Source organism: Heliangelus exortis, chromosome 1, assembly GCF_036169615.1.
Source record: "Heliangelus exortis chromosome 1, bHelExo1.hap1, whole genome shotgun sequence".
Classification (NCBI taxonomy): domain Eukaryota; kingdom Metazoa; phylum Chordata; class Aves; order Apodiformes; family Trochilidae; genus Heliangelus; species Heliangelus exortis.
This window is the reverse complement of record NC_092422.1, coordinates 100,614,557-100,639,162: the sequence shown is the minus strand read 5'-3', so window position 1 is coordinate 100,639,162 and position 24,606 is coordinate 100,614,557. Positions and strand designations below refer to the sequence as shown.

The following is a 24,606-nucleotide window of genomic DNA, read 5'->3' as shown; positions in this document are numbered from 1 at the left end:
GTTTAGTAAATAATTTTATTAAGCTTTCATCAGAATCACACTCCTTCCCCCCCCCCCCCCCTAAAAAAAAAAAACACCAACATAAAATAACCCCAAAACCACTGGAGGACTAGATATTTTTAATAAATATTTTTATTGAATGCTTCATTACTTGAAGATAGAGCTGCTACCAGAAGTTCTCATATCTGGTGTTCTTACAACACTGGGTTTGATTTATGTTTCAATGGAGACAGTGATCCATTAAAATAAATTACCTGAATGTTTGCCCACCAGATCTGATTGTCTTTCATATATGAAATTTAGTGCTTTAGTCTGAGTTAGATTGACAGGTTGCACTAAATGGAAGAGCAGTAAAACTATATTGTGTCATTCTTGTACTATGTCTTATTTCTCCTCTTCAAAAATTGTATTCTGAATCTGCTGTGTCACACTGAGCGTGCCATATGGTTTATTCCTCTTCAGATGTTCAGAGAATTGTATTTTCTATATGATACATCTTATAGAAACTAAAAGAGATGCTTTGCCAAACAGAGAGCAAATAAACTGTTTAAAGAATATGATGATAAAGCTGGCTTAATTTATATGTAAATGTGAGCAATGCTATTTTAGATTAGGCAGCAAATTGCTATAAGTAGAGTCTCATAAATATTGGCTTTTGAGGATGGGAATCTGAATATTTAAACAGGAAAAGTTTTTAGCAGATAAATTTGGTTTTCTGAATGGCATTTTAAAAAAAATAAGAGTTTTCCTCTTAGAAATAACTGTTGGTTTTCAAACTGCTTTTTAGGAGCTTTAGTTTTTCTTTATTTTCTACTCTAATCAAGCCTGCTGTAATTTCTATTCATGCATTACATTTTTCTTTGTCTTAGTTTTCCTTGCCTGCAGTGGTAAAGTAGCATCTGTTGCTTTAAAGAATGTCAGCAGCTTGTCAGTCATGAATTATTTTGTATTTGGTTGTGTTTTATCTGTAAGAGTATTTATAATCTGATTTTACCAGAGGAGGGAGCAGAGAGTTATTTTCATAACAGTAAAATTTCTCCCAGTGTGCTGATGAAGGTGAGGTGTTCCAAAATATACATTAGAGTGTGTCCGGGTGTGTGGGATCCACTGCCAAGCATAGCAGTGTATTTTAGTGTGCTTTCTCCCTGACTTTCAGTTCAACTTCGCTGTTTCATCAGAGGCAACTTCAGAAAAATACTTTAAATTCCAGGAGAGGCAGCCTTGGTTTTATGAAAATGGTATTTTGATTTTTCGTCTGCTGACACTTCATGTCTCTTCATCTGTTCATGGGCTTTGAATAAGCAGTCTTGGTGAAAATAGGAGACACCTTGAGGAACCAAGAAACTGTTTCTGATGGCAGTTCAGCCAAGAGCGAAAACCCATGTTGTAACAGTAACATAGGAACTTGGAAGGAACTATATATAAAAAAATGGTATGATCTATTGTGCAAGGATCAGGATAACTTTAGCTTTCATGCTTACAAACAGATCATCCTGTAGTAATGACTTAGCAAAATACGGCCAAGTGTTAGGATCCTGTTAATTGTGTAAGGAATAATTGTAAAAGTTTGCATATGGAAGGGCATAAAAGAAATAAGAGTAACGGCAAGTAATTAAAATATTTTGTTTCATATGCAGAGATTCTTGAATTTCTTTGTGGTTATACAAAGCCAGCTTTATTGCTATAAATTGTGACTTTATTAATTATGATAATATATTGTTAGAAGTTTCAATTTTAGTTCTCGGCGTGCAAGGTAAAATCTTACACTGTAAAAACATACAATTATGCTAGTGCATATTTATTTCTCTTGGAAAATTTGGCTAGTTACTCTACTCCTGTTAAAAAAATTAAGTATGCTCTTTGTGGTATGTAACAAATCTGCCTTTTGTCTGCTGATACGTACTGGAGATCTCCTAGGTAGATTGAAAACAAATTAAATATCCATTTTTCAGGAAATGGGTGGAAAGTGAATTGTGATATGTGTTGGTGCAGTTGAGAGCAAGGATTTTAAAATAAATTTATTCCCTTCTTACTAACAGCAAAAGAACTGAAGGGAGAGTAGCTCTGAATCAGCATAATGTGTGCAAGGAATGTGACTTTGAGAAACGTTATGAACCTCCTCCTTAATACTGATTTGGTCATTCGACTATACCATAAATCATGTGATCAAAATTTTAGTAAATTTATGCTGTAGCCATATAAGCATGTAATGCAATTGCTTTATTTTCACTGGCTGTAGCAGTAAAGTGCTGCTAGGGATCCTCATATGGGGATCCAGGTGTCCATGTTTATCTGAAAGGAAAGGGAAAAGGAGTGTGAGGGAGGTAAGATACTGGAAATAGTAGCAAAAATTGTTTTCTTAAGGAGGGGAAAATAGGGTCAAAGTATCTTGAGTAACTTTTTTTAATGTCTTGTTTTCACTAAGTTAATTCTGCCTTTTTTTGACTCCTGGAAAAACACTATTGCATTCTAAAAGTGGCAGTAGCACAGTCCAGCACGTGTATATTTCTAAAATCTATTTAACATTCCTTTTTCAGTTTCTAGTTCAGAGAGAAAGGATATAATACTATTGTCTTGTTCCACTTGTGTCTTATATCTGGTAATGTAGGGCTTATTAGAAACTGAATGCCACTTTATTTCAGGCATTTCCAAAGAGATAGCTTCTTTAATAGAAGGAAATAAAAACCTTCTCTCGAGCCAAAACCAGAAATGTCTCTCTTGAATCACTCTTAGCCTCTTTTCAAGGTTATGCTGTCACATTGCCTTCATGGTAGTCACTCCTGAAGTAGTCTCAAACTTAGAGAACTCTTTAAATGAAAGATTCAGAAATACCAATGACTGTTAAGTAATGAATGCTTAATTCCTGTGTATTCACTCTTTTTTTTTTTTCTATCCCTATCTAATTGTTCTTCTATTGCAACTTAATTTGATCATTATGGTTTACTGCTATGAAATCAGTTTTCCACCTCTATAAATTTCCAGCTGTCCATCTCAGGAATATTTAAGCTTTAGTCTTTAAAGGTTTAGGAGCAAGCAGTTTAGTTATTTGGGCCACGTTTTCAAATTCCTGCTGATGTGACTGAATTCAGTTATTCAGGATGTTTTATTTTCTTGCCCACCTGAGAGTGATTATACAGCAGTTCCTCTATTAGGAAAGGTCACACTGGTTATGTCAGGAACATCCATAACTTTTAAAATATGTTTATAGCTGTTGTCCATTGTAGTTACAGAGAGCGTGATACATGTGTGAGCATCTGGTTGTGCATCTGACATACAAAATGTGTCAGTATCCATGCTAGAAATTATGGATCCATCAAAATGCTAGCTAGGTAATCTGAATGTTTAGTATATTGGATAATCTGAACAAAGTCCCTTTTGTTTGAGTCATGTATTTTTACTCAGGGAAGTTCCTTGCACTGATAGGAAAAAAATTAATTAAAATTATTGCCAGGCTTTGGTTTACTGTGTTATCTGGGTAGCTGAAACTCCCAAATTTGTTACTGTAAGACATGTGTAAATGTTATTTCAAGTTTTGCATCAAAGTTTCTCAGTTTGGGTAGTGTTTCTGAGACATAAGACCTTTCATTCTCTTGTCCACATCTGTCATGCTTTCCTAGTCAGGACATCTTCATACCTTTATCTTTCTTACTTATTCTTTGACAATAATGCTTACAGAACTTTAAAATGCATACTCTTTTTTACTGGACTTCATACACTAACAGACACTAACAGCTTTTCTGTTTCTAATAGATGGGATAAATGATCTGGGATCATCATCACAAGGGAAGTTTTCCAGACTCAAAATACTCTGTCAGTCTGGGTTCTCTGCTATCTTAGATAATTCTATAATTTCAGTTATGTTCCAGAACTAATGAGATGAATAAAAGTATACTGTAAAGGATTTTCTTAAAAGGAGAAACTGAGGAGGAAGGGGAGAGGGGCTGAGGGAATAGGATGAATCTTTTTAAGAGTGATCTATGTTTTCAAATTAATACTTATGATTATATACATATAATCATTAGATATATAGATTGTGTATTCTGCACTTGATAAAATTCAGTTCAGTTTTATATGTATTTTGTCCCAGACTTTGGTTTCTTAGAAATACAGAAAATGAGATTTCAGGCCTTGATTTGGATTCTCTCTTCCCTCCTGCTTGTAGGAACAAGGAGTCCATCATGCTGTGAGAGAAACTTGCTGGTGATGTGCTAGTTTCTCATAGGTTGTTGAAAACACATAGACTAAATAAACCCCTTTCACCAAGCCTACTCAAGAGAGACTATCAAGGTTTACATAATGGCATGTCCTTGCCTGTGGTATGTGGTGCCCCCACCCCCACAGGCTGTTCTCATCACAGGAGGCTGAAACAGAAATAAAAGGATGAGAACTTGGGTCATGAAAGATTCATGTCCTGCATCCACTAAGCTTTCTTCTGGAATTAATGCAAGATCTCCTTTTTTTTTTTCATTCACTCCTGTAAAATTTAAGGCCAAACACTGCAGTGCCCTGCATCTCAGTCCCATGGAGCTGGCATGGATTTCTACATTGCCTAGTCAGCCAGACAGGAAAGTTATCTCTAGTAACTCTAGTTTACATCCTCCTTTTGTTCCTCTTAGGGCTAGGTGTGGCAACATTGTGTTTTGGGTTTTTGCTTGTTTAGTTGGTTGTTTTTTTTATTTGATCAAAAGACTTACAGTGTTAGGGGCTGTAGAAGTGCAATGACTCTAAATCTTTGTGATTCTCCCCACACTGGACTCCTGGTTTAAAAGCTAGCAGGAGTAAAATTGACTGAGAGATAGCAGAGTCTATTAAAGAGCAAAAAGCTACTATCTTTGGTCCCAGGAAGACATGAAGGCAGTAATACCTCTCTCACTTACAGGAAGAGAAGCTTGTATGCCTACTGGGATATGGACAGGACAGGGCTTTCCAAAGGCACAGCCAGCCCCTGGCATCTCCCTGCAATGGGAGCTTGGCTGCTCACTGCCCCAGTCTGCAGCTAAATTCAAGTGGCTCATCCAAGATAGCAGGGAAGGGGTTGCTCTTAACAACCTTAACAACCTTATCAATTCAGTCTCAGTTTCAAAGAGATTCTGCCATTCTTCAGTATTCAGTATCTTCATGAAAGCTGGCATCTCCTTCCTTCCCCTAAGGAGGTAGCATTTCACACAAGTCTATTCAACCAAGAAGTGGACAAGGTTGCAAGTCCTTATATTGTTTAAACTTCACCTTTAATGGTGGCCCCAGAAGGATGAATGCACTCTACAGGAGAGCTGGGTACTGTTTAAATCCTGATACAAATTTCTGTCCGAGAAGGCTCACAAGGTGGGGCAGGATCTGCAGATTTACTAATTACTCCAGTTCTTATTAAGGGCAAAACCCAAGCTATTTTTCTTTACCTCAGAGGAAATAATTTTAAGCTTTTTGACTCCAGATGCTGCAGTTCAACATCCCAAAATCTTATTTCTACTTATGCTTCAAATGGAAAGGATTCCTTGTTTTGCTTTGCTCAAAGAGACTTTGTCCTGTATACCCTTTTCATTTTTTCACAGAGTTTTAAATTTATGAGGGGACTTTAACTGCCTTTGTCATGATGGACAGAAGCCTAAGAGGCTTGGAGGCTAGATGAACAGAAAGCTTTCGGTATGCACTGAAGTGAAGTTTGGGCTTTTCTTTGCATTCAGTGACTAGCACTCAGGTCTTCTCATGCTAAATTACATCTGGGGAGAGAATTTATCTGGGATTTTTCGTTCCTTATTCAAACACACTTTCACATCACTATTTAAACTAAAGCTGTGATCTCAGGTCACATCTTAATTTTCAGACAAGCAAAGCCCCAGGACTTTCTCCTGCCTGCCCCACTAAATGAATCATGCCTGACTTCTGGAATCTACATGCTAGCAATGTGTCTGCTCTTCTCAGCCAGCTTTAGTTTATGCTTACGTGCAAGGTGAATAATGACACATACAGAAATGCTGGTAGTCTGAAATGAGCAGGTTTTGAAATTGTCACTCTGTTCTTGATTGTGTGATCACTACTGTTCCAAACCAGAGTAAAGGCAACCAGCTTAGTTTAAATCTTAGTTCCTGCATGGTGTAATAAATAGCCATTGACTCACCTCTCTGTTTTGTATATGTAGTATTTTTTGTGTCCTGATTTTTAAATTATGTGAGTGGGATTTAGCGAAGTGCATAGATCTATCCTATTTCATTGAATTTGTCGAATTACAATGAATTTTCTCCTCTGGGAACAGAGTTAGGTCTGAAATATGTACTTTTGAGATTACCGCCCCAAATCTGTTGCTTTTTCATAAAGCAAACATGTATTTCATAAAGCCTGAGGAATATATAACTTGGGCAATTTAATATTGGAAAGCATTATCAGTAATCTTCTGGTTCCCATCTGTGATTCTGAACTCCGCATAATTTTGTTGATATTTCATGCTCTCCACTCCATTAACATTTAGGATTTGTAGCAGGGGCCAACACTTCTCCAAGCACAAGGAATTCAGCAAGATTACAGGATTGGCTTCTACTATATACATTTTTTAAAGATTCACTTAAATGTGAAATGCTACATATACCTGTGGGTTTTGTAATTGATAAAGGTAATTCAAAAGTGAAGCTACTATGTAAGTTTAGAAAAATTGCTGGATTACCAGTTTTTTTCAAGAAGAATATGGCAGTTCTTTAACATCAGTGTATAAATTCTTTCTGGTTGGACAGTTAATACTATAATTGGTTAAGATCAGAATCCTTTTTAAGTTTGCAGCAAGATTGCAATATAAGTTACTGTAAAGCAAATTATTATACAGCATTACATATCAACGTGACAAGTTTAGACTGGGTAGTGTATAAATATTTTCTGGAAAACTATGTGTTTTTAAGGACTCAAATATTTATCAACATGAATTTCAGAATTAAATTTTTCAGTAATATGCAGTCCTGTTTTATTTGAAAATTAATGTTTTACTTCTCTGTTTAAATAATGATTCTGTTTACTATTTCAACATTTGTGAATATTTTGTTTTCTCTGGGGATTTTATGCATTTTATCAGCTGAATAAATGAAGTAATTCACAAACCAACTGCCTCTTGCTCTCAGTAGCTTTAGGGGACCTTGTCATTCCTGGTAGCCTTTTCTCAGGCCCAGCTGTGTGGCTCTGAAATCACTTGGCTGGTAATTAGGTATTTATCAGATTGTTTCTGAAAAAGGATGAGACAGTTATCTGACACAATTATCTTTGAAAATTGAATCCCTCTTTTCTAGTCCTGCTGAGGGCATTCAAAGGTACTGTGAATGTTTAAAGCTAAATGCCTTTGAAAAACCCTTGCTTTTTAAGATCAGGTATAACAGAGGAGTAAAAAGGCAGTCATAGGAATTTTTTATTTTTAACCTTTCAGGCACTGGGTTTTCTATCAAATGTTGTTTCTTTTCCATGTGACTATTTCGAAGTACTTTTGACAACAACCAAATTACTTCCCCAAATATCTACTGCTTAATAGTGTTTGAACATTGCCAGTTTTTGTTATGACTAAAGAAACTGCTAATTACATCAAAGCATTGCTAATTATTTTTTTTTTTTTGTTCAAAATGTGGCAAATATGTAGTTCTAGAAAAGCAATTTGGAAACATGGTATTTCATATTGGGAGCTCTGCAACAGATACAGTATCCATTTTTTCCAAACACTCCATTGAAAGACGATATTTGAGACACAAGTTGTTGAATTAATATGTCAAAGGACAAAGAGATAATTAATTGGTAATAAAAGGTGTGAGAATTTTTTTGTTTAGATCATTCCTTGGTTATATTTTCAAAAAGCACAAACTTTTTAACATCTAGCTAGGTTTGAATATTTCTCTCTTGGAAAACACAAGGTTCATTCCACTGAATTTATCATAAATTTAGAGTGTAAACGTATTCTTATTTTGAAGAGAGCGTTACTTTTAGCAAGTTCAGACTTCTTTGAAGGAAGCTATTTAAGTGTGAACATAAGACACTTCCATCTTTCATTTCTGTAAACACCTTTTGCACATAACTGATGCAAGAATTAAGTAGCAGACATCTGAGTACCACTTTATTTGTTACTTCCTCACATTCACAAGTAGATCTATCTGTAAAGAGAACTTTTTACTTTTACTTTTGTCATACTGTTTTCCAGAATTCATAAACTGTGAGAAAAGTTTTTTTATCATAGATGTTGCTTTCTTCTGCTGACTAAATATAGACTATTACGTGATGCTTGGTGGCCTTGAAATTTGCGCTTGAAATCTTGTGCAGTTTTGTTTCCTGAATTACAGTCAAAAAAAGAAAATCTCACTAAAACAAGGCATTGCATCTAATAGATAGCAACGTCATAGATAATCCATGAATTTTGCTGTCATTTTTATTCTTATGACTATGTGCAACTTCTTTGCAGACACCTGGCTTTAGTTAATGATCCAGCTACTAACCAAGGGTTGTTGTGGGATTTTTTTTCTTTTTTTCTTCACCTAATTTTGCAGATGGTAAAACATCCAAATCCAACTCTGAAACTGCTTAATTTTCCTGTACATTTCTCCATAGTGCTGTTACTACAGGATTAGGCTCACTTCTCCTTGCTTGCTCTTGTATGGAGGTGGTTCCTTAGTCTGCAAAAGGGAAGTAAATTGGTGTAAATGGGTGTAAATTGGAGCATAGGAGGTTCAAGTTGAATATTCGAAAAAATTTTTTTACTGTAAGGGTGACAGAGCCCTGGAACAGGCTGCCCAGGGGGGTTGTGGAGTCTCCTTCACTGGAGACATTCAAAACCCGCCTGGACACGTTCCTAGGCGATGTACTCTAGGGGGCCCTGCTCTGGCAGGGGGGGTTGGACTAGATGATCTTTCGAGGTCCCTTCCAACCCCTAGGATTCTAGGATTCTATGAAGGCCCATGATGATTTAAGGGGATACAGTTTTTTAAAATATGAAATTGCTTTTTTTTTTTAAACAAGCAAACAAAATCAAGCATCTGTTTCAAAAGTCTTGTGCTTTACAGTTGCATGGAGTGAGTCAATTGAAGCTCCTGGAAAAAATTAGGCAAGCTTTAATTACGAAGAAATGCAGTGTTCTGCAGGTGAGAATTATGCCAGGCAGTATGGCCTGAATTGAGAGGATCAGCCCAAACGGTTCTTTCCCTCTAGGTCTGAAACACAGGTAAATTTTAGTAAATTAGAGCTGTCTCTAAAGCTGCGTTGCCTTTTTCCCTCATACTTGTGCTTTTGCATGTGTACACGTGCAGAGTATCCATAAAGACCTGTCCCTCTCCCTTTCTTGTATGGCTTCTTGAAGTGATGATGCAAGTATCTCCTCTCTCCCCTCTCTTCCCACAATTTCTAGCTACCTCATCAGTTTCAACAAAAAAAGGCAAAATACCAGAATGAAATCTCCTTCTGGATTTGAGGAACATTTTGTCCAGTAAATTCACAGGTGACTCTTACCAATTATCTTTGGTCTTTGATTGCTCCCCCGAGATGGATTGAATATAAAATAGAGAACAAACCTGCAATTCTGTGGGTCCGTGCAAAATAATAGCTAGCAAGTTAGAATTGATTTTTGCATTCCAAGGGAATAATCAGCCTGAACTCAGCAAGCACTGTGATGACAGGCAATTGTTTTACCACAATGCATTACATCTTTTAGCATTATTCTATCTGCTCTTTCTGCTTACCTATTGGTTCATCAGGTAATTCCCTACAAAATGTCATCACAAACCTCAACTTTCCATTTTCGGCCACCCATTGAGTACTTTTCACAGGTTAAGTGATTTTTCTGGTTTTAGGGGTTTTTTTGGTTTTTTTTTTTTTTTTTTTTTTTTTTCTTTTAAGCCCTAAAAGACATGCTCAGCATGCTAGTTCCAGCCAGCCAGCTTCTGCTCTAGGATCACTTGGTGCTGCTAGCTTTTCTGGTCACTCTACAGTACAGCTTCTGACCATTTTGTGACTAGTTTCTGTGATGAGTAGTTTTCTCACATTCTGTACTAGACACGTCTTAACACTGAATTTCCTGAGACAGAATATGGATTACTGATTTTGGTGCTGTGGTTCCCAAACAGTGAAGCAGGATAATCACAACTGTGGCAGGAAGACTCCTCTGGAGATCATGTAATTCAGCCCCCTACTTAGAGTATCATCAGCCAGGGCATGTTGACCAGGTTTGTGTCTTATCACATTTTGCACATCTTCAGGGATGGAGTGTCCACTTTTTTGGGGCCTATTCCACTATCCAGTCACCCTCACAGTAGAAAAGCATTTTCTTGTGTTTAAGTAGAATTTCCTGTGTTTCAGTTTGTGCCTTTTTGTCCTGTCACTGGTCACCAATGACAAGGGCCTGGCTTCCTATATTTCATTCCGTCTTAGCGGATATTTATCCACATGGATCAGATCTAATAAATACATTGCGTCCTTATGCAGAAATCATGTTGTGTTGCTCACTGTTTCATTTATATAGTCCACCCTGAGGAAAACCTCTTTGTTGAAGTTATCCCTTATTCCAAATTAATAACTGTTTATACAGCCACACACAAAAAGAAAAAGAGATTAGCAGAGCTTCTGGTAGAGAGATTCAGTCTATTATTATTATTGTTGCTTTTGCTTTGTTGTTAGTGTTATTATTGTTATTAATTGCTTTACTCTTAGTTTTCTCACTGCATTAAAAAAAAAAAAAACCCAGAACACCTTAAAATAAGCACAGCTTAAAATAAATATAAATTTTGCATTATAATTGTTAAAGCTGACCTAAGAATCAGTCCTATAAAGACAAATGTTCTGGAATACTAAAAGGTTAAATAAGGTGAGCTTCATGAATCCCTGCTGAAGCTGTCAATGGAAAGATAATGGTCCAGATCTGTAGATTCTCTATACTGATAACTACTCTGAGTAAGATTTATATTTTTTTAGCTTCTTTGATCTTAGTAGAGTTAATTTAGTTTATAACAGAAAGGGAGCTGGCTAGACGTTTTCCCCCTAGTTCATCAACTCACTGTCATTTTTGCTTCTAAATGGAAACAGTTGAGACAATGTATGGCAGTGTTTCCTTCTCATCCTCCTGGAATGCCAAATAAATTTAGTTTAAGAAAGACAGGATGTTTAAAATAGTAGAGGAAAGTTCGTAATTTCAGTGATATATAACTTTACTTATAATACACAGGAAGAGTAAGTTCAGTAGTGTCAGTCTAAACAGAGATGACCAGATAGCTGAGTGTGTGACTAATAGACATTAGGACTTTATGACAAAAAGACTGAAAGTATAAGAAAGTCCATCCAATATCAGCAGATCTAACAATATGTGACAAGTTTTAAAAAATTTCTGCATTCAAAATGAGTTAAGATTGCTTACGAAGGAAGTTTTTATCTTTTTCTTCTTTCAGTGAAATTTTGCTTGTCCACTCCCATTTGGCCTTTGGGTACACAGCAAATAAAAATTCTGTCTCATCCTGAAGGTGAACAATCCTCTTTAGCATGTATTTTACCAGAGTGAATGGATTTCATAAAGAGAAGTTATTTTACAAGTTAGAATCTTAATTACCCAACTTTTCTGTCCTTTTTTTTTTCTATTTAACATGCTGTCAAGCTGGTTACTATTTCTGAGAGAAGCAACAATATTCATCAAATTATTAAAGAAATCCAAAACAATTTAAAAAAAATCATGTGAACACTACACTGTCTGTAGTGATAAATAGCACTATATTGGGAAGTGGAAGAAAATAATCAATTAGACCTTTTCCCTAATTTACCACAGTGTTTCTTTCCCCTCTGGCTTTATGCAGTTTAATTTGCCATTGATTCTTTAATGATTATAATGTCATAGAGGAGCCAGTGTTTATCTTCATTGTGTACTATGGACAATACATTGGACCTGAATCTTTCCTTGCATATTCTGGTGTACATCTTCAGTCATTTGATACAGAATTAAGTGAGTGCTCAGGCCAGCTGAAGTTTATATGGCAAGTGCATCCTTCTTCTGTCACTGGCAACATGAAATTAATGCCAGTTCTTATTCTGCAATACTAGTTTTGTATTTCTGACACTGTAAGATTTATTGCAGAGAAAGACCAAACACAGAAACATTTAGTTCAGTTATTATAATAAAAAAGTTAAATGTTATGACACTGAAAAATGTGTGTATGAACAGAAATTTTAAATGCATGTGGCAGATATTTCTTGGGCTTTTACTCTATACTAAGGGAAGCAATGTTTTAAATGGTTAGCTGGATCCCTTTGGTTGTGATACACTTCTGTGGGTTTCTTCCACTATATTGTAGTACTTTAATTGCAAACTGTGTCTGTAGACAATGATAAGAAAATATTGTGTTTCTCTCTGCTGAACTCAACTTCTATTGGAAAACCATTTACCATTCTGATGACATCTTTTTCTACTTTATCTTCTCTGTGATCAGGGGTACTATTTCAGAAGAAAGCACTATACTCTGAATATAGACAATTACCCTCCTATTCGTGATTGTTTTCAAGGAATGTCTCCAAGAATTGTTTTTAAACTGTAGAATAAATTCTGGTTTTGTATTAAAACTATTTGACTTAATTAAAACCATCGTCACTGAATTTTTCTGTAAGAATAATGTTTTTAATAGCACTGAAATAATTTCATGATTTAGAATTAAGCATTGTATTTCAGACTTAAAACACAATCAGAATTAAAGGGCAGAAAAGGTTTTAACAAGTAAGCCAAACAGTTAACATCTGAGCTCCCAGTGGGCCTCTGTCACAGTCAAAGGGAATAAAAAGCAGTCATAGTCTATTGGTTGAGTAAAAGGAAGAGAGAGTATGAAAAAGGCATGAATTTTGGATTTATGCATGGGATGCCTTCACAGATAAGGGCAAGTGCCATGAAGTATGTTGCTGGGATTCGTTATCCCCACCTCAGCTTTATGGCTGTTGTGGGTTAATCTTGTCTAAAGAGCAAAATTTATTGCTGATTAAAAGAGAGTCAGATGGTGAGAAAGAGAAACTAAAACACCCCCTTCACCCTATTTTTCCTAAGTTGAACTTCAGCCCTTTATCCTCTACTTCTCTGCTTCTGCTGGAGTGGTGCAGGGGGGTATGGAACAGGAGATTTTGCTTGATCCATAACAGTCCTCTTTGCCTCTTCTTCCTCACACTTTTCCCCTGGTCCAGCATGGGTCCTTCCTATGGGCTGCAGTCCTTCAGGACAGACTTGCTGTGGTGTGGGCTCTCCATGGGCTGAAGCTTCTTTCCAGGCACATCCACCTATTTCAGCCTGTAATCCTCCACAGGCTGTGGTGTGGGCATCTTGCTCCAGCATGGTCATCTCCATGGGCTCTGGTACCTGGAGCACCTCCTTCTCCTCCTCCTGTTCTCACCTTGGTGCTCTCTCTCCTTTTTTTGACCCTTTGTTTCTCCTTTTCATCTGTCTGGCATTTTGCCCTTTTTTACACAGGCTTCCAAGAGGTCAGCTTGGCTGACAGGCTCGGATGTGCCCTGCAGTGGGTCTGATGGAGTATGCTCTGGCTGGCACCAAGGAGCCCTGAGCCTCTTCTCTGAGCCTGCAGCACCCCCTCTACCAGCTCCTTGCCACATAAAACAAATACAGTTTGGTCCATAAATCAAATTCTGCCTTCAGAATGTGTGACCAGTAGGGGTTGTGTCCTGCTGCTGGGTGGGGAACACTTAGGCTCATATTAAATCTCTGAGTCCTTGAATGATTTTGCAATATGTATTAATGAAATGATTCTTTCATTTGACTTAGGCTGTGAGAGCACCTGACCTTATAATAACAAAGTAAATCGTTAACTGAAAGTGTTATTTTTTTTGTTGTTTTGGTGAACCAAATTCAAAGGGCTGACTAACCAGTTCTGAGTGAGAAGCAACATTTGTATTATCGTGTATTTGAAGGCAGAAAATACAGATGGAAAAAGTGTGGGAATCTAAAACCAATATAGTAAATAGTTATATAAAAGCAAGCCTGTACTACTGTACACAGATTGATATTCTCAAGGCCTGAAGTTGCAAATCATCATTTCAGTCTTGGAGTCCTATCATGAATAGCATTTAGAGCAGCGTGTAACACCTTGCTCATTAATTGCAGTTAACTCTGTCATTAAGAGCTGTCAAGCTCTTTGCAACAGAAGAGCAGTCATACAAGTGATAGGGAAAATTAAAAGAATGGGAATGGAGAAAATGACTGTTTTGTGTGCAGTGCGGATAAAGTGAGAAAAATGAAGAAAGATATTTTGTAGGATTCAGGTAACAGCAGTAGTAGGAAGTGGAGTATAATTATTTCTTATTGGTAAGAAGAAGCTTAGCTGTAACACAAGATGCAAAAGTAAAATGCAGCATGTATAGGTTATTTAATCTATTCATATTTAAGTTCTTTATGCATTTTTTAACATAAAGTATCAGATGACACCAAATACTTACAGTAGTGATTAAACTATTCCATCTGCAATCATTAAATATGCATTAGGTTTACAGATGAAAATTCTGTCCCAGCAGACTGAAGAAGTGACTGATGGCACCATCGGTTTTTTCATTGGTACGATTCTATCTACTGGCATCTAGGTGATATAGAAGTGGTAATCATATGTGTTCATCCTTAGGTGTACAATTTTAATTGCAAGAGCAATGAGTAAGAGGAAAGAGAATTGAGGAGTGTAGATGTAACAGTATCAAGGTCTAACATTTATTGTTGAAACAGAGCTTCCTGTGTCTGCCTGCTTCATGTTTACAGTTGTGTTTGGTAGTCTCTAATTCTTAGTGTCAGGAAATAGTGCATATCTAGTAACTTGACAGATACTTAAAATAGTGTCTCTTAAAATAGTGTCTCTTTGGTCTTCAAGAAGTACTAGTGCAGGTACTATGCAATATATGGGACAATGCAGTCGCACATATTGGGAAAACCAAAACAAAATAATACACCAAAAAAACAAACCATAACAGCAAACAAACAAAAAAAAAAGCCTAAATCAAAACACAAAATCTATTTATTTACAGACTGTATATATTTAATTAGACTGTCTGAAAAAACATCTTACTGTTTTTAGTAAACTATGATCACCTAAAAACCACTACGTTTTTCAGAAACCTATAGAAGAAAGGCATTTTGAACAGGTTAGTATGCTGCAAAGGAAGCCTGGGGAGGTCTCTTAAAGTCTATACTAAATACTAACATAGCTGAAGCATAAGAAACAAATAGGATGAGCAGAGGTTATTTTTTTAACAGTTGTGAAGGTATTAGTTGATTCATAGGATTTTCTTCCCTCATACAATTCCATTTTCCTGACAATTGAATGAAAAATTTCTGCCACTAACAATACATAAACTCACTAGAAAGCCATCCTAACTGTTGAAAATATTACTGGATGAAATTATCCCTAATCATCATTCAGCAAAACACCATGTCAAAAAAAGACTTGTGTAAAGCTTTGGTTGCATAGAAAGCTGAATATTGTTGAAGAGTTTTCAACTTAGGCAAGTGTTTAAGCATTTCCTTGAAATGTGAGGGATTATTTTGATGGATTATCTGCACTGAATTATCTTGCTGTATTGAGCATTTTGGTTAATAAATTGAGTTACATATCAAAAAACACTTTAAAATGAACATTTGCACCATGGGGCTCCTCATGTCACCCTTTAAAACATTTGTTTTGTGGCTGTCTCCTCTGCAAGGATAGTTAATATTCTGGTCATGGTTTAAAACTTCTTAATTGTTAGAAAGCTTAACAGTATTTTAATAGCTAAAACTGTATTGAAACCAACATACTTCATGCTTCCTTCTTAGAGTGGGCAAAAATACGTGGAATACCTAAAATTTATCATTTCTGTTCTTATTTCCATTGTGTATTGCAGGTAACATTTACATTAGCACTGCTGAGCTGGTGTAATGCAAGGAAGGACACATCATGAAATGGAAACACCATCCTTTTTTGGTCATAGTAGCTGTATTCAGCCTTTCCAGATGCCATCAGTTACTGGGTCAGCTCATTCCAGGTAGGTACTTTTATTTAAGCATTCATGTTCATGTTTTTATGAATCATTTTTATGTTGTGTGAATGTGAATGTATGTACCTGAAGGTTTCTTTCCATGTATTAATGTGCATGTGTGTTTGCAGTCCAGAAATTTGAGCACGTATGCATATTCTAAACACAGAATTTAGTAAGTGCTGTATTGTCTACTCTGCAATGACTTATTGTTTCTGACTGCAAAGGAAAATAAAGAAAAGTAGTGGCCTGAAAATATAATTGCAAGCATGTTAAGTTGGCTATTATTAGCACTGTTGGTGGAGGAAACACTGCAGGTGTAGAGATATACTTGAGTATCAAAGAGAGTAGTAAGTGTAGAGAAAACTTTCCTGAAGAAGGACAAAAAAAAAGCAACTGTGGTGTTTTCAGCAAATTCCTATATCAGGGATCATTCTGGTGCTTCTATACAGCAAGTCAGTCTTTCTGGTAAGGAGAACAGTAGTAAGGGTATGTATGAAAATGGCAAGATGCTTTAAAGAGAAGGTGATGGTAAAACAGGTAACCTGTATCATTTCAGTGTACAGTGAATTTTTATTGAAGCAACATAAGGAAACAAAATATGTTTTGTTGTGTTGGGGTTTTTTTTTTTAAGAATAAATCTGTAAAACTGGCTTCTGAATCATTCTAAATCATCTTCAGTATTTTTTTGGAAAATCCCAAGCAATGATCAGTTCTGCTAATGAAGTACAACTTTTCGGTAAAATGCAGGAAAACACAACAAAGTCACATCACATGCTGCTTTTTTGTGATTTGCTTTTTTCTGCTTTCATGTGAATAATAAATAAGATAGAAGGCTACTGGATGGATTTCTCAATTGAATATGTTGTGCATGCATGCAGAACTTCATGGCTCTACAATTCTCTTTACATCTGTGGGCAGCTAGTTCAAATATGCACTACTAAATGTGTATATTGAGAAAGGAAAAGTGTTTTTTTTCCTTCAAGGATTTGTTGACCTGCAATGAATGGTGGTTCATGAAAAGTAAATTAAGGAAGTGAATAGATTTTTTTTTTTCTTCTGGTTTTGTTGGTTTCAAATGCATTATGTAGGAGATGCAGAAAGACTACAAAATCAAGGAACATTAAAAGTTTGACCTTGTAATTTCAAAAAAAGTTACGTGTCACAAAAATATCTGCTCCTCTTTGTAGAAGGAATGCCTGCAGATCCAAATGCATTTGCATGATAGCTACCTCGATCCACTTGAATTGGTTTCAATTTAATCATAGACTCTACTAAAAAGGCTGTTTGCATTGTATTACTTTTTCTGTCAAATTAGTTTCAGAATAAAATCACAGGTGGTGTTTTGATTTTTTCCCTGCTTTTTAATTTTCTTCACAGACCTCAGGCTTGAACCACATGATTACTCTACTTGGCTAGACATCAGCGAGCTCAGCCTTGCTGGCAGGGTGCCAGGAGTGTGATTATCACAAAAGATCAAATAAAGCAGGATTTTTTTTTTTTTCCTTTAAGCAGTTCATCCCATTCATTTTTCTCTTTTCATGTCTTTTCCTTACAAAGACGTGTGTCTTTTAATTTTTTTTTAATGTACAGAGAGAGACCTGTGCAAAATCTCAAACTTCTTATTCCATTTAATGGGGAAAAAGAAAGAAATAATGATTCTTTGGAATTCTTCTGTAGCCATAAAAAATATGAATACAGCAATAAACAACAGCTTTTTCTGAGGACTTCTAAAAGCACTAAGCAAGTAAAATGTCTGTGACCGTAGTACAAGTAAATTACATGTGCTATTTTATTTCAGTAAAAACTATGCTCTCAAAAATATCAGATTCAGTTAAATTATTTTTACATCGTAGTATTAGAAACCTTTAAAAAAATAAAACTTATGGTTTCAAGCTCTCCAAGTCTGTGTTATCTAAAAAATGAAAATTGTTCCAGCTTATTGATGACATACCTTGAATTTCTTATAACAAACAATCAGAAGTGTTATCCTCAGAACTGGAATTCTCACCTTTGCTAAAATGTTACTAATTTTAATGGTAGTTTTATAACTTTTACACACTCATTGCCATTTTTGCTGAATCTTTTCATATATTCTTGTTGAGTCTTGCTCTTTTGCATACAGGGTCCACAGGGAAGTACTGTCTCCCGCCTTTATTAAAATCATGGCTGAGCCTTTCATCTCATGTCGTTACATCTTACCTCTAAATCACATATAAAATACACTCACAATTCCACTATGACTGTCTCTTGAGGCAGGAAGTATCTCTGCTTTGGCACATCTTTATTTAATCAGGGGTTGAACATTATCTGCAAAAGATGTGATTTTACTTTCTAGTTGTTCTGCATATTTAAAAGCTGGAAAACTTAATAGCTCATTTTAGAGTGCACTGATCTAAGAAAACATGGCATTAGCTAATGCTATATTGTGTTTAGATGCATATATTGAACTCTGTTCAGTTAAGCTGTTAAAGTCTTTTAAAGTTGAGTTGCTAAATTTTCAAAGAAACAGTATTATAAAAACCACAAGAAGCAAAAGATTTTAATAATTTAAACTGAGAATTTATCTTTTTTTTTATTACATCAACAGAAGTGAGTTCGATCTTTCAGACATGGTTTGTTCATGAAGACAGCAGGAGTATTCCTTGTGGATTTGGTTGGGCTTGGGATCACATCCTTTGTAGGGAGCGTTGTGGAAGTGCCCTCTATAGGAACTGGAACAGATACCATGTATGTGGAATCCAGTCAATCCTTGGGTTTTCCAGAACTATTTGCACAACAAAAGCCTTGTAAAACCATGGAATGACAATTTTTGAAATTTCCCTTTAGATTACTAATGCAGTTTTGTAATAGAATTCTCTGTAGATCTTGGTGACAGGAGGATGAGGAGAAAACCTTTTTTGAACCTAATTTTTTTTTTTATGTTTTGATAGAAAACTTTGGCGGACCACAGAGACCTATAAGTACTGTCTCTCAGTACTTCAAGAAAGACTGATGTTGCACTAGAAATCCTGATGTATTTCCAAGTAAAAAAGATAGCTTTTCTCATACTTTTTTGATCTTTAAAATTGTGAAGTGCATTTTTTTTTCTTCAGGAAATAGGTTTCCTTTAGGAGATTAGGATATATAACAAAGCATAAGTTATATAAAATATGCGTGGTAAAAGCAAATTTTAGAAATATGTTTTGCTAGTGTAAGTTTTAAGAAAATCAGCCACAAAACAACCCTCTCTGATCATGAGAGAAGCTTACTGAAATCCTGAAGAGAACCAGCCCAAGATTTGTCATCTTATGGACTAGACAAGAAGACTAATTTTAATTTTCCTTAATACTTCATGGCTTACTAATGGAACACTACAGGAAATATATTTCCTATCCTGGCTTGCTTGTGCTTTCAACAGGAGATGGGTATTTTAAGTAAGTTTTCAGAAATTCAGATTGCCTGTTTTCACTACTTCTGCCTCTAAGGTGTAAGCATTCCTTACTGGATTGTGAAAGCTCTTACAACAGAGCTTTTGTCAGTCATAATTTAGCAAGGAACTAAATTGTTTGGTATGATTTTTTTTTTTTTTTTTTTTTTTTTGGTCACTGTTAACTTCTCAGTACTCAAACTGTACATGTACAGTTGAAAACAAGATATGTAGAAACAAGATTTTCTCCTGTCTCTTGCTCATCAAAACTGAATTTGTTGTCTGAATATGGTACTTCGTGTTTGTACATGTGACTGATACATTTTAAAAGAAATTCTATATACTCAGTTTTCCCTGCAACTTATGAGGGTAGTTTGAAAAAAATTTCAGTGCAGTTCCTAGCACTGAAAAATTTCATTTGCTTCTTCACAAGATCAGTGTCTTCAATAAGGTAATGTGTACTCATTTGTTCTTCTGTACTTTTTAAGTGTATTCACTCATTAAGTGAATGAATTTTCAATCAAATATCAAAAATACATCTCTCAATGATCTGAATAAGCCACTGAATAGTTCAGTTGAACAACTTAGCCAGTTTTATGGTTGTGCAGGTTTTTTCTGAGAATAATGTTTTAAAAGGAAATGTTCAGCCAAACCAAACCCATAGTTTAACTGTTAACAATCTTTTGGCACAGATTCAGAGGGAAAGAGAATTGGATACTCAAATTCTGTGTAAGCCCCCATTGTGAAATTGTAAAAAAAGAATGGAGACTCATTGAGCTAAGGAAATTAAGTTGCACTGATACTTCTCAAAGAGTAGGGGATATGGATTAAAATTCCTTCACTTTGGGGGTACCTGATTATAGTTTCCATCCTTTCTAAGCAAGTGATCCAACAGCTGATGTCATACTTTAAAAAGATTGAGGGTTTGGTTTTTATAATTTTTTAGTATTTTAAAGTAGAATTGTGTTCATAACTGTTTTGTGAAAAGCCAGTAGATATTTCAGAGCCACCTGAACAGGAAAGCCTAGTTTGTAGGCCACAGAGGAAATAAGGCAAATGGTAGAAGCTAAACCACTCAAAACTTAGGTAAAGTTCAGGAGCAGAGCTTTAGGTCCCAAAGGAATGTTAACTCTAAATACAGAAAGACATGATTTAACAGGGTCAAATTTTTTTAATATAGGTCACCAAATTCTATGCAAATTCCACTTCGCCCAATTGAAGATACTTACAGCTGTTTTTGATTAAAGACAAACATAAAACTAGAAGTGTGTATCTCTGATGTAGGAACACTCATAGAATCATGGAAAAAAATAAGTCAAAGGCACATGCAATTAATTTAGTGTGATATTTTTGCTTAAAACAGTGTTATCTTCAGAGATAAATGAGTTTGCACAGAGCTATGCCCTGCTATGTTCTGAGCATTTCTACGGATGAAAATTTCATATCCTCTTTGGACCACTATCAAGGTGAATTTCTATTTCCATTAAGAGACAGATGGAACTTTTTCTGTTGGAATTCGTGACCCTCACATCTTGTCCTTTCAGTGTGTGCTTCTGAGGAGAGCCTGGCTCTCACTTCTGCAAAGTTTGATTTAAGTTGAAGACGGTAATTAGACCACTGCTTGAGATTTCTATATGCTAAACCAAGCCATCTTGTTTAGCCTCTCCCAATATCTCTCATATGATCCAACCCCCTGACCATCTCGTAAGACTCTTCTCTAGGCGCTCTCCTATTTTTCTGTTCCTGTCTTATCATGAGTGGCCCAAAATTAGATGCATACTTCGATGTGCAGGCTCATAAGTGACAACTGGAGAGAACTGTTTACCCCTTGACCTTCTAATTCTGCTCTCACTAAAACATGCCATTAAACTGATATCTTTTCTGGGGTCAAGAGTACACTGCCAGCTCAAATACAAGTTACCAACCAGGACCACAGATTCATCTCTCATCTTGTTCTTAACTTTACATCATATGACTTCTACCACATAAAACATCATCTCGGAGGAACTGTTTTGTTGACAAACTGTAGTGGCAAGAAATACCAGGTTTTGTTGCATGGTATGGGGTAATTTTGTTTTCACAGACTATATGAAATGTCACTCTTGGCCATAAATCATGTTTTTGTGATCCTAATTTAACATAACTGTGAAATGTATCTCTAAGTGATTTGTAGCAAGGCATGATAATTTAAAGTATTGTTTCCAACTATAAGTGCCATCAAGTTTGTAGCTTGTGGTATTCAAGGTCAAATTCAGAGAGAGTAGATAGGCAGTTTAGGCCTTTCCAGGGTCAAGGAACATGTGGAAAGATGTGCTTCTGTCATCCCCATCCAATTAACCTGTAGCAGACGGAAGACCTTCTTCAATTTAGATCAAAAAAAAGCTGAACAAACCTAAACCCGAACCAAACACCACTCCCATTTTGGTAGCTGTTACAAGGAAGGGGTTCTGTTGAGCCAGACAAAATAAAATAAAAATTAGAAAAGGGAAAGACTGGCATCTGTGTTCTTGTAAAGACCATTTTTGTGTCTGCCTCTTCCTTCTCTCCTACCCCTTCAATGTGTGTAGGCCATAATGTAATCTCCTGTAGGTTACTAATTTATTAGTTTCTATATCCTTCTATAATCATTAATTAATGCTAGATCCAATGCATTATGATACAATGTATTTGTTATCAAGGAAACACTGTGGTGTTTCCATGGTATAATATTACCATGTATAATTTCCATTATGACTGTACAAACCAGATTACTTAACACAAGAGATAATTTCTTATCAGAAAATAGAAACTGTGTAGTAAATCTTCTTTATGGTACTCAGTTAATTTGCCTACATAATGATCATATAAATTGTGTAGTCATCCATCCCTGCTGATAGAAGTAAAAATATATAGCTGTTTTTTCTTAATTTGGAATATTGTGACGAGATTTGTCCTGACTGTATCAGGTATACAGCAGCTTATTTTTACAGTTTTGTCATTTACCTGTCTTTTTTACTATGATTGACATCAACACATTTTCAAAGTGCTCAGCTTGTTTCATATTTGTTGGCTTTATTGTGTGATCTTAGGTTTCCTATATTTGTTTTGGCTTGTTCTTTTGTGGGTGGTTTTTTTTTTTTCTGTTTTGTTTTGTTTTTTTGGTTTTACTTTTCCTTTCAAATCCTGTCCCCACTTGGGAGGATGACAAAGGTTTGTAATTCTTAATAGTAGCACTGTTACGCCTGGAAAAAGGACATATATTAAAAGGGAAAAAAAAAAAAATCCCAGCACGTGCCTAACCTTCCAGAGATTGTCACTGTGTATACTGAGGTCTTAATAAATAAAAGGATTGCCAGCTGTACTTCAATTCATGGCTTCTTTATTAGCCTTTAAAAAGAAATAAATAAAGCATGACGCTTTATTTAATTGTCAGAATAGATGGAGACAAAACAAGAGGCACAGTCAGCTGCAAAACACTTAATGAAGAAATCCCTATTTTTAATCTAGCAGTAGAAGACACTACTCTTCTTTGATGATGTGGCCTTTGTGATGAACCTGGCTGGAAAACCACATGTGCTTCACCATCCTCCTAATTAAGTCATCAAAATGCACTGGAGCAAACGGAGCGACTTCCATAGACCACTATAAGGAATATTATTAGTTCCTCTCTTGGTTGGTTAATACAAAGTGGCACTGTTCTAGATTATGACTGATAGAGGTTAGATGCTACGGCTGCTGTTATTGTGCCTGCAGGTAGATGCCTTTATAAGCCATTTCTGTGTGTGTATTTCCCCTTCCTTTTCTTCTGTGTTGAAAGACATCATCCCAAAGGCATTTTTCCTTCCAGAAGCCTTTGTCTGGTTTTCCTCAAAACATAAAAGTACTTTACTTGATTTGACAGAGCTTTTGCCAAATCTGATCTCAAAATTCGGGTTTTGGAGGGGCTGCCCTCTAAGATAAATTAAAAAACCCCAAGAATAAATAAATAATAAAAAAAAACCAACACAACAAAACAAAAACCAACAAAACAAAACCCAGCAATGACTGTCATGTTCATAGGCAAGATTTTGAGTGTATAGAAAGAAGAGAGAATCCATTTTTGTGCTATGAGCTTGATTGGCCACAGCTAATGATTTTTTAAATGTGTAGACCAGGTTCTGAAGCTTTTGTTGGTAAAATTTTAGGTAAATCGTGATTTTTTCCTTCACAAATAGTCTAACTTGAATCTCTAAGGCTCTTAGAGACAAAAATCTGCTAATTATGAGAATGGCGTAATCAGATCTAAAATATCTATCATAGGCATTATAAACATATGTTGAAAAGCTTTCCTGGTTTACATAGTGCTGTGATACTCTGAATTTGATAGTAATACAAATATTTGCAAACAATAATCTAAGAATGCATTTGTTTTAATTATTCCAAAGATTGTGGCTAATGGAGAATATATTTGTAGATCAGTCTTTCACAAGAAGTTGTTCTACCTATACGAAAATTAACAAGAATCAGTGTCTCTTTACATATTTAATCAATTATTCTGAGAACAATTTTTGTTTACAAAATCAGAGCACAAAATGACAGAGTCTCTACTGAATCTCATATTTATTTAGATGATGAATCTCTTAGAGATTCAAAGTAATTTAATGTCTTAGACATCAATTTTAAAACTAATTTCAGTCATATCAGTGAAAGAATGTAACAATTTACAGGGGTGTTTTCACACTCATGACTTCTCAGGGGGTTACTGTAGGCATAAATGCATGTGCTAATTTATTTTCAGTGCTGTGAAACAGTGCCTAGAGATGCTTTATTAAATATTTTAATAAGTGTCAGGCATATGTGTACAATTTCTGCCTTGACAATGGATGAATTATATTCACCTGTACTTGTACATGCAGAAAGAATATCCTTTTGTCAGAGACTTGGACTTTAGTTTTGCCCAAACTAACCAGGAAATTACTGTTTTATTTAAAGTGAATTTTAAATCAACTCAGAACTAGCAAAAGCAAAAAGGTCTTTAAACTTTTCAGTCAACCTGAACTGTTGAGTTGAATTGGCAGTAACATTATTCTATTTGTACTATATCCATGATATTACCAGTAAAGCAATGTATTACTGATTAGTTGATTTCTTCTTTATTCTTACTTTTTTATGGCATTTTCTAAATGCTTAGAAACATACTTTTCTGTCTAGAAATCACCATCTATTAATTTGATCCAGACGGAAGATTATATATGGCCCATATTCGA

At 35.6% G+C, this 24,606-nt stretch overlaps 1 protein-coding gene across 5 annotated transcripts in view; it reads left to right on the top strand.

The window, feature by feature from the left end:
• Positions 1–24,606, top strand: part of ROBO1 (roundabout guidance receptor 1) — a 685,371-nt gene that overhangs the window by 69,267 nt on the left and 591,498 nt on the right. For all 5 annotated transcript variants that reach the window (XM_071755931.1, XM_071755956.1, XM_071755941.1 and 2 more), the window contains exon 2: positions 15,841–15,981. In XM_071755931.1, coding sequence (XP_071612032.1) covers positions 15,894–15,981 — 88 coding nt within the window. In that variant the 5' untranslated portion in view covers positions 15,841–15,893. The remainder of the gene's footprint in view (positions 1–15,840; positions 15,982–24,606) is intronic.